General features: G+C 44.8%; 1 protein-coding gene across 6 annotated transcripts in view; it reads left to right on the forward strand.

Moving 5' to 3' along the window:
* Positions 1-202: 202 nt before the first annotated feature.
* The window catches only part of lef1 (lymphoid enhancer-binding factor 1), a 44,978-nt gene continuing 34,635 nt past the window's right edge, over positions 203-10,545 (forward strand). For all 6 annotated transcript variants that reach the window (XM_079729895.1, XM_079729894.1, XM_079729898.1 and 3 more), the window contains exons 1-3: positions 203-989; positions 2,612-2,672; positions 4,442-4,569. In XM_079729895.1, coding sequence (XP_079586021.1) covers positions 792-989; positions 2,612-2,672; positions 4,442-4,569 — 387 coding nt within the window. In that variant the 5' untranslated portion in view covers positions 203-791. The remainder of the gene's footprint in view (positions 990-2,611; positions 2,673-4,441; positions 4,570-10,545) is intronic.

Consider the following 10,545-nt stretch of genomic DNA (forward strand, 5'->3'; position numbering starts at 1 on the left):
GCGCGAGTAGGATCAGCGCGAGAGAGGGAGAAGGAGGAGGGGGAGGAGGTGGGAGGAGGAGGGAAGACCTACATTACCAACGCACACACTCACACACACTCGTTACATTACTCTCGGAGCACTGCTCCAGCTAGGAAGTCGGTCTGCGGCGCTTTCCTCCTCTTATCCTTTTGGTTTTACGACTTTTGATTTCGATCTCCTTTCAGTTGAAGGATGTATTTTAAGTCTATCGGTGATTTACTATAGGTAGCGGGATTGTCTAAGAAGTATTTCTGCGACCATTCTTCATAAACCGCGCATCACAGTTGACTTTTAATTCACGGTTTAATTCACGTAAGGACTGGTTATCCAGTAGGACCACCGGCCACCGAGGGACATATATTTTTACTTATCAGAACCCACTTTTACTTTTTTTTCCCCAACTGGAGGAAGTTTATTTCACAGAGACCTCCTCGGCGTACTGAACTGATAGCCTATGATGATATTTTAACTTGTGCGTTCTCAAAGTGCCGCTGCTCCAGCGAGCACCCAGCACCCATCACCCTTCATACCACCCTCAGTTTGTTGTATTTAGCGCGAGACGCCTTCGTAGTAGCCTGCTATTTGAGGAGACAGCACGAGCGGACACTCCCCTGTCGCTTTGATCAGAAACACTAACAACGTGCGCGCACGCTGTTTTGAAAGATCGGTTGCGGTGACGCAGCCAGGACGATTTCCACTCTCCAGGTTGGGATTTCTCGGTGAGCTTGCTCCTCAGTTTGGTAAGTTCCAGAGCTGTCTGAACCGCCACCATGCCACAGTTAGCAGGCGGAGGCGACCCGGAGCTCTGCGCCACGGACGAGATGATCGCCTTTAAGGACGAGGGAGACCCGCAAAACGAACAGATCTTCGCTGAACTCAGTAACTCAGAGGAAGAGGGGGACTTGGCGGATATCAAGTCATCGTTAGTGAACGAGTCAGAGACGAGTCCAAACAGCAACAGTCATGATGTAAGTATTTCCATGACTCACCTGTGAGTCTATATGAGATTATAACTGTTCAGCACTGATAGGCAAATTGTTTTAATTCGTATGAAAAGCATTGGTCGACACTCCAGCTGGGTACTATGTTCCGGACACCAGTGTTTAGGATTTGCGAATTGGCGATGGGATGACCAGAGAAGGCCTCAAAGATGTCAAAATGTATGTCATTGTTTAAATAAGATAACCTGGCCGTGTTGTTTATAATGTCAAGGTTCACTTTATTTATAGCATAGTTTAAACACAGAGCAATGACAACAATGGAGCTCAAGTGGAAAAGTGGTATTTTGGAAATCTGCATAAAAGGTCCAAGGACAAAAATATAAAATGTAGGTGTCAATTGTAAGTAATTTGTATGTTTCTATTGTAAATTGATTATAATAATGAGTACGATGCCTTTAAGAATTATTATGGTGGATCATCTTCCATGATTAAACATTTATTTTTCTTAAATTAAATAAATAAGTGACAAAAATGAAATAGAAAAAGCTGTGAGAATAGTCATCTCAAAACGATATGTTTTATATTCTAAGGCCTTGTATAAATTCTACGGGGAAAATATTTTCATTTGGAAAAATCAAAAAAATCGAAATCATTAAATTAATCAAACTCATAAATTATTTTCGTACATACGAAGTGGGCATTCGGCTTCTCCTTACCATCTCTTTCTAACACACACAAACACGCACACACACGCACACACACACACACACACACACACACACACACACACACACACACACACACACACACACACACACACACACACACACAGAATTACAAAATTAAAAAGACATTCACGTTGTGGAAATTCACACATGCTTTTTTTTCCTGCTGTCTTTATAATTTGTTTCGCCACCGTGCCTGGATATTTTCCATTCATGCCCTTGCCTTGTTCCCCCACCACAAGGTTTTTTTCTCTTGTGTCATTAACCATCCCTTAATGAAAAATGGCTTCCTCCTGACTGAGACGGTACACAAGCGTTAACAAATGTCATAGCGGCTCGCGAGGGGGCAGAATGTTAATGAGGAGTGTGTGGAAGTTCCCAGACGCAGCGTGAGTTCCCTACGGGGGAGTTGAACTCCCAAAAAGAAGGTCCTCTCCCCAATTCTGCTTTGACTGGAGCAGGGAAATGGGTGTGCAAGATTCCTGCAAATGTGCTCTTTTTACTGGGTGGGTGGGAAGGACGGGTGGGGTGAAGCATTTTTAAGCACTTTTTACTTTTTGTAAAATGTTTACTTAAATTTGGATTTGATTTTCCCCTATTCAATGTAGGCCTTGGTAAGAAAGGCGGTATCATGTCATGATTTTAACGGAATTATCTGTGCCAAAAATATGAAGGCATTACTGTGCATTCATAGTGTCTCGTAAATTCTGTTTGCGTGTGTAAATGTGTTTGTGTGTCACTGTGTTTATGTGTCACTGTGTTCGTATGCGACCGACAGAGTATAGGGACGAACCTGCTCTTTGCATCCCTGTTTGCAGGTGTTAAACAATAGCAACATGGTCTCTGTGTCTAACTGTGAACTTTGATACATCTTAAAAAACGCTGTACTAATGTTACACTACAATATCTATTCCTTTCCCTCAGGGTGGCAGACAGTCAATGCAAGACTCGTATCACGAAAAACACAGAGATCTTTCTGATGACGGTAAGTGACCAACCGGGCTTAACTGTGAAACGTCCCTTCCTTGAATCAAAACAACGATAGCACCAACTTATAAACCAACAGCCAAACAACAACAACCTCTCGAGTTTATTCCCTGTTCTGTGTTTAGAGTGAGATTTTTTGGAAAACCTGGTATCCATCACACTCTTGGCCTCTGTTCTTATCAGTGTTTCTCTCTCCTGGTCTCTCTCCCATCTCTGTCTCTCTCTCTGTGATGGATGCTCTGATAACTGATCATCTTCTCGATCACAGGCTAGTTAGAACATGTCACAAGCCCTCATTGGGACCACACCTTTTTTACCCACCTAGAAGATAGCGGTGTTCTGTGTTCAGGTAACAAAAGTTAGAGGAGGAAATGTACCAAATTAGCATTTTGAAATCATGCCCTAAATAATTTAAGGGTGGTTATACAAAATCGAAATAATAAAATGTTTCTCTTTTTGGCACTGTTGCTATATACACCATCTTTATACTGATGAGTTGATAGCTTGTATTTGTATTCATAGTTGGTTTATGTAGGCTCCTATTTGTAGTTAGTATTTGTATCTATAGTTAGCTGAAATATTGCAAGCTAATGGGTTTGGAGTTTTAGTTAGCGGAAGAATTCTTTGACTAGTTCATGTAATTGTATTTAAAGTTAGCTAAACTATGGCAAGCTAAGAATATTTTTAGATAGTCTATTTGTGCTCATAGTTAGCTGCAGTGTGGCTAGATAATGTATTAGTAGGCCTAGTTATAGTAAGCTGCAGTGTGGCTAGATAATGTATTAGTAGGCCTAGGTATAGTTAGCTGAAGTGTGGCTAGATAATGTATTAGTATTTATCATGGGACTGATTGGTGGCCTGTTGACTGTCCGGGCTGTGACCTCAACGCTACGGGGTCACGACGAGCCTTCAGAAGAAGTGTGTCTCTTTGTTCCCCATTCAATGCTGACAAACAACACCCTCTCTATCACCACACACACACACACACACGCACGCACGCACACACACTCACACACAAACACACACACACACACGCACACACACACACACACACACACACACACACACACACACACACACACACACACACAGGTATTCTGCTTATTATCCAGCATATGGCTGAATATTGAGTGGTGTTGTAACAGGGGGCCTCAAGTACAGGGGCCCCCGCCCACCACAGCCCTGCCCTCCGGCCCCTCGTTAGACCGAAGGCCTGGTGCAGCGTCTGGGCGTGCTCTGTTTTGACACAGTCTGTATGTTCTTCTAATTGCCGCTAATTGGCACAGAGGGGCTCCATTGTTGCGGTCCGTCGTAGTGCGCTCCTCTCTGAGACGGGGGAAGAAAGAGAGGGCGAGAGAAAAGGGCCACAAACAAAAGGCCGCTGCCCCGCAGGGGGCCTCCAGGTCAAAGCGATCGACAGCGATACCATTATAGCGTTCCGGCGTGGTTTTGTTTTTTTCTTATCGAGGGATCCCATGTGTTTGTTATGACAAGACGTTGATTGAGCGCAACAAACAATTTGACTGATGTTGGTGGATTTTTTTCTTCTTCTGTTAAACACACCATTGTGTTCCAATAGAGAACGTGTCGAATACAGAATAAATAAAAGCAAAACAAGCAAAAATGTTTTGATGATGCATGAAAGGTTATAATGGAAATATTTAGTCCCTCTCGGCGCTCTTAAATTTGTAGCCCTTATACACACACACTCACACACACACACACACACACAAAGAAGTGACGCTCTTGTTGTTCCCCGTGACGCAGGGAAACTGCAGGACCTGTACAGTAAAGGCCACCCGTACTCTGGCTACCCAGGGTACATCATGATGACCAACATGAGCAATGACTCCTACATGAACAACGGCTCCATGTCACCGCCCATGGGCAGAACGGTCAGTACCTCAACCCTCCTCCTCCACCGTCCATACACTCAGTCACCGGATCAAATGCAAGACCTAGCGGTTCATTCTGGGAAAATACACTACTACTGGCAGAATGTGTTGAATAAAATACCTTTTTCATAAATTTCACAAAACATTTTAAAGCATTAGGCACTTCTTATTGAGGTAAATAATTAGAAGTAATATAATATGAATAATATAATGTATGTATAATAGCTAAATCGATGTGTGTTGTATGACATATATATTCAGGCATGAAACTACATTTTACCAACTCGTATGCATATAATGTATGTAATAATTATGTATCAACCTTAAGCATCATTTCTGTGAGTGATTCCCAGATCTGTCTTTGTTTATTGTCGTGTATTACCATTTTCATTTTTATCTTTTCTCCGACCGCTATAAGCAACTTTTGCAAAACAAGATGTCTGCCAAATCTTCCACCATCAAAAATCCACCAGTCATCTCATCTCGTCTTGAGATCTTAAGCCATGCTCATCTACTATTAGTAAAGTAATCCCTGCTGTTAGAGTCCGGAACGTTCTCGGGGCATTACAGTAGACGGTACCGTGTCTGCGGGGCTGTTTATCTGCGAGTCTCCAGGCACGTCCAGTGTGTGTGCGTGGTGGTCGGGACTCGTGGCCCAGCGATGGTATTAATTTCAGGGCCGGCTGCAGTGACTCTGGGCTTCCTCTGTCTGCACCGGCAAAGACAGCCACTCAACGTAGGGCACTCCCGCAGCTGTTCGCCCTCTTAATCCTGTTTTGTGTCAGTGTGTGTGTGTGTCAGTGTGTGTGTGTGTGTGTGTGTGTGTGTGTGTGTGTTTGTGTGTGTGTGTGTGTGTGTGTGTATGTGTGTGGGTGACTGAGACATGGGTGGACGTCATCTTCTGACTAGCCATATGGTTTAACGTCTCTTAAAATATTGAGTCTGACCTTTTTGAATTATAATAAAAATCTTGTGACATTCAACGTTAAATAGTAGGAATACGTTTTGAGTAAAGTATTTAGTAAAGCTGAGGTATGAAGAGATGGAGGACTAGGGCCTTGTGTTTCGCTCCCATAAAATGAAATAGGCTAGTTTATCAAAAGGGGATATGATGCTTGTCATATTATAGAGTAGATAACCAGTGTTCTTGGCATCCCCCCCCCCCCCCCCCCCCCACCCCCCACCCCACGATATTTTCTCTCAAATGTAATGTTCAGGCTTTTAATGTGAAAGATCTGTATCGGAACCAGCTGCAGCTCCAGACGAGTGAAACCTGCCTGTGATGCAGATAAAGGGAAATGGGTCATTCACTCGCTGTCACAATCTCTCAGGGACCCGCTTTAGTTTTCTCCACTGTGACAGATTTGTATTTATTTGTTTGCCTTCTTTTGTTTCTCCCAAAAAGCACTCCTCCCCTTCACCCCATGCTGAAGTATAACAGTAGTCATCTTCCTCACTTATCCAATAAAACAAAAACCTGTTGTGGTTTTTTGGGTGGAATCTATTGGATACGTTTCCCTTACCCTCACCCACCCCTCCATCACCACCCTTCTCTCGCTCTCTCTCTCTCTCCCTCTCTCTCTCTCTCTCTCTCTCTCTCCCCCTCTCTCTCTCTCTCTCTCTCTCTCTCTCTCTCTCTCGCTCTCTCTCTCTCTGCCATAACCACCACAGCCTCTCCATCTCCATCTTCAGGTCTGGGATCGGTTTTCCTCCCCCAGATCAAAGGCTTGTTCTTCTCTGCTCCTTCTCCTTCATCTCACCCTACCCCGAACCCCACCAATCCACTAGCCCCCCCCTCATTCCCCAACCACTAACCTCCAAGCAGCCTCCTAGTTGATTTCTATCGACCACAGTGTGCGTGTTGCACAGCATATAGGAAGAGGGTTATTAATCTGCACGATTTGATTGGTTCTTTCATTCATTCATTAATGTGAGAGGTCAGGTCTACAAACCTTCTATGAGGATTTCAGGAGATGGGATCTTCCAGATGTTTAAATTCGTCTTTGGAGTTTTGAAAGAGAGAGGGAGACAGAAAAAATGCATTGCAGTGTGACCGGGGCAAGTTGTCAGTTACAAACAAGGAGGAGGGGGGAGGGGGGGTTTGGGGTGTTTAGTAATTGTGAACAGTTGGGAATTAACATTATTCCATACTTGGCTGATGTGGTTTCTCTCAGCCGAGCCACATGAAAGCACAACTGCATGCCTGCCATCTACAACTGCTGCTATTAGAAACCCAAGTGGCTTTTTAAGTCTTACGGAATTCGTTCAGTTTGGACGTACCTTTTTTTTTCTCTTCTAGTTACTCACGTTTTTTATTTGTTTACACAAGGCCCACGTGTGTCCTATGGGTGGAAGGTTTCAAAGGAAAGAAGGAGAATTATTAGATTTTGAGTTCAGTGCACGGCTGGATGGCATATGCGGTTGTTTCTCTTCTACACTTTTGGTCGATAATGGAAGTAGCCCACTTTTATAGTGGTCAAATGTGGATCCATGTTTTTGCGTGTCCAACCCCCATTCAATGATTGAATGAGTGTGTGTAATTGATCATGCTTAGGAAGAAAACCTAATTATAATTACAATTATTGTCTCATAAGGTGCTGTGAAAAGGAGTGCATTATTTGTGGGTAGGGATGACGAAATATATATATATAGAATATTTTTGAATAACAAAAAACGCTTTGTGGTTGGAAGCTTGGAAGTCTCTCTCTCTTTCACGTCCTTGGATGTTTCTATCTCTAGTCTCTTACTTTCCTCTCTATCCTCTCCTCTCCCTGTCCCTATCTCTATCCTCTCGCCCTCTCCTCCCTCTCCTTGTCTCTATCTCCCTCCGGCCTCTCTCTCGATCCATCTTGCCTCTCTTTCCTTTCCTCTCTATCTCCAGCCTCTCCCTCTCTCTCTCTCTCTCTGTCCTCCCTCTCCTCTCCTTATCTGTATCTCTCCAGTTTCTCTCTTTCTGTCATCTCGCCTCTTTCTCTAGCCTCTCCTCTCCATCTCTAGCCTCCCTCTTTCTCCAATTCCCTCCCTCTCCCTATCTTCTCCTCTCCTCTCCTTGTCTCTATCTCGCCTGGTCTCTCTTTCGCTCCCTCCCTCCCTGAGTCTGTGTCGCTCTCTGAACCTCATGGCATCACGGAGGCTACTGTGCACGGCTTCCCTTTGAAGTGGCGCGGAAACGTGACGGATGTGCTCGGCAGCGCCGCGCAGCGTGGAATCACTAACCCGGGCTTACCTAACGGGATTTACGCAGAGCACTTTCGCCCCTCTCTCTATCTCGCCCCTCTCTCTCGCCCCCTCTCTCCCCTCTCGCCCCTCCGGTTGCTCGTGTGCCCCGGCCAAGGCCCCCAGCCCCGCCGCCCCGGGACCTTATTAAAGTCGAGGACGGGCAAATAGCACAATTATTGTCGTTTTATTCAACTCTCATTCTGGAGTGGTCTACGTGAATATCTAATGCTACATGCTTTTGATATCTGCCATCTCGTAGTGACGAAGTGACCTACTTTTAGGGCTGCATCAAATCCATCCGTCATCCATTACTTTGGACTAGTAGCACACGGAATGGGAGCTGGGGAGCATTGTGTTGATCTGTCATCTACTGTGCAGGTCCGACAAACAGCTGGACGTGCGTGCACGCATTCGTGTGTGCACGTGTGTGTGCATGTGCGTGTGTGTGTGTCTCTGCGTATGTGTGTGTGTGTGCGTGTGTGTGGGTGTGAATATGCTTGGTGTGTGTGTGTGTGTGTGTGTGTGTGTGTGTGTGTGTGCATGCATTTGTGTGTGGATGTGAATGTGTGTGTGTATGTGCATATGTGTGTGTGTGGGTGTTTATATGTTTCTGCATGCATGTGTGTGTGTGTGTGTGTGTGTGTGTGTGTGTGTGTGTGTGTGTGTGTGTGTGTGTGTGTGTGTGTGTGTGTGTGCGTGTGTGTGTGTGTGTGTGTGTGTGTGTGTGAGAGAGAGAGATCATGAGAGGGGGACCTCACACACAGAACGAACACCCTTCTCTCAGGCCCATTTGAAGTGTTGCTGATGCGCTGTAAATGGTACACAGTTAACACCATCTCTCTCCCTCCAAGTCCTGTGCTCTGTGCATGGTGACATGTTTATTCCATATGTCCTGCCCTAATGGCCTCCATGTGGTTGCAGTTGCCTTATCAATGTCTTTGAACCGGTTAAATGAAGCTTGTCAGGGTGAGTGACTGCTGGGTCATTCTCCGTAGTGTGAGAAGAACAGAACGAAGACATAGACCTGCAGTGGGACTGAGAATAATATTGAGAGATGGGGAATCTTTGTTAATATTTTGTATTATGCTGATTTGCTTGAGAACAGGGATGTACAGTAGATAATCATAAGCAGGTTTTGCGTTGAGATTTGTTTGTTTGGAAGTTAACCAATCAGTTTCAATTTGCCCTTTGATTGGGCGGGTGTTTGTGTTTTTCTACATCACTTGTCGATGACAATATTTCTTTAACCTCTCATATAACTTCACCGCAAGAGGAAATATGTGTTCCACTGCCATCATAAATTATGTTTTTCCTAATAAGGATAAGGATAGGAACCAACCACTGAAACCGCCAACGATGTCTGATTAGCGTACGATCAATAGGCCTGTTATTTGTTGGCTTCATATTAGAGAACAAGTCTTGACGCAACATGAAGTCATTTAAAAAGATGAACGCAAGCTTCCTGTGGCTCAACTCTAAATCTCACGTTCCTCATTGTCCAGTCATCAAACGACATCAAAGTGTTTTATTTCGTCCTTACATCGTCCTGACCTAGAGCAGGCTAACTCTAATGTCCGCCTCGGCTAGCTGAGAGTGGCGGTCTTGTTCGCTAGCTTGCCGTATGAAGGGGAAAATACGGCCACCGCTAAAGGGCTCAAACATTGGGGGCGAAGCCCACCGGCTGTGTCCGGACTTCAGAGAGGCTAAAAACAGCCCTCTCATTGTCCAAAAAAACCCAGAGGAACGGCGCCATGATCAATAGCAGTACTGTGTCCTATGAAGTCGGTCAATCTCTCCCTGTCTCTCTCTCTCTCTCTCTCTCTCTCTCCCTCTCTCTTTCTCTCTCCCTCTCTCTCTCTCTCTCTCTCTCTCTCTCTCTTCTTTCTATGTGTCTCTCTCTCCCTTGATTGCTTCATCTTTTCCACCATATATATCAATACTTTTTTTAGCTCATTATTTTATTCTGCGTCATTATTTTATTGGGCGGTTGAAGAGGCTCACGTGCCTTGCGTTGATCTGACTGGTATCGGAGCGGTTCAAATATTAATGGCCCCCAGTGTGGGAAGATGATGCTAGTTGGCAGTACAAAGGGTGACTTTTCGCCATGAGGTGCTGAAAGCTACCCCAGTCGAAGCCAGTCAATGGATGAAGCACGTCTTTTTCCTTTTATTCAGAGCTTTGTTGTTTCGTTTTTTGGGTTGTTTGTTGTTTTCTTCTTAAAAGAAAATCAAACAGCTTTCCATTTCCAACAAGTTCCCATAACTATAGAGTAGGAGCGCACGTTATGCTAACAAACAGACTGCGTACACCGCACAGACACATACACTTTAAACGTTACACACACACGCACACACACACACACACACACGCACACACCCACACGCTTATCATACTAACGATGTTGGGCTCTCTGTCAAAGGGTGAGAAGGAGGAGTCGGCCATGGTGTCGTTTTGTGTGGTCCAGGCAGTAAAAAAACAACACGCCGTTCTTTGACTGTGAAAAAGAGGGCTGTCTTTAATTTTTGGGAAAGCCCATAAAAGTTTGTCGTTGCCTTTCATATCGGCCGCGGAATTGAAAACAAATGCTTCATTCTGCCCTCTTCTCCTTTGAACTTGCCAATTATGGAGTTGTGAAAATACAAATCAGCCTGTAGATCACGTCTCTCTCTCTCTCTCTCTCTCTCTCTCTCTCTCTCTCTCTTTCCCTCTCTCTCTCTCTCTCTCTCTCTCTCTCTCTCTCCCTCTCCCCACCCCCCA

Source organism: Pollachius pollachius, assembly GCF_949987615.1.
Source record: "Pollachius pollachius genome assembly, chromosome: 2".
Taxonomy (NCBI): Eukaryota; Metazoa; Chordata; class Actinopteri; order Gadiformes; family Gadidae; genus Pollachius; species Pollachius pollachius.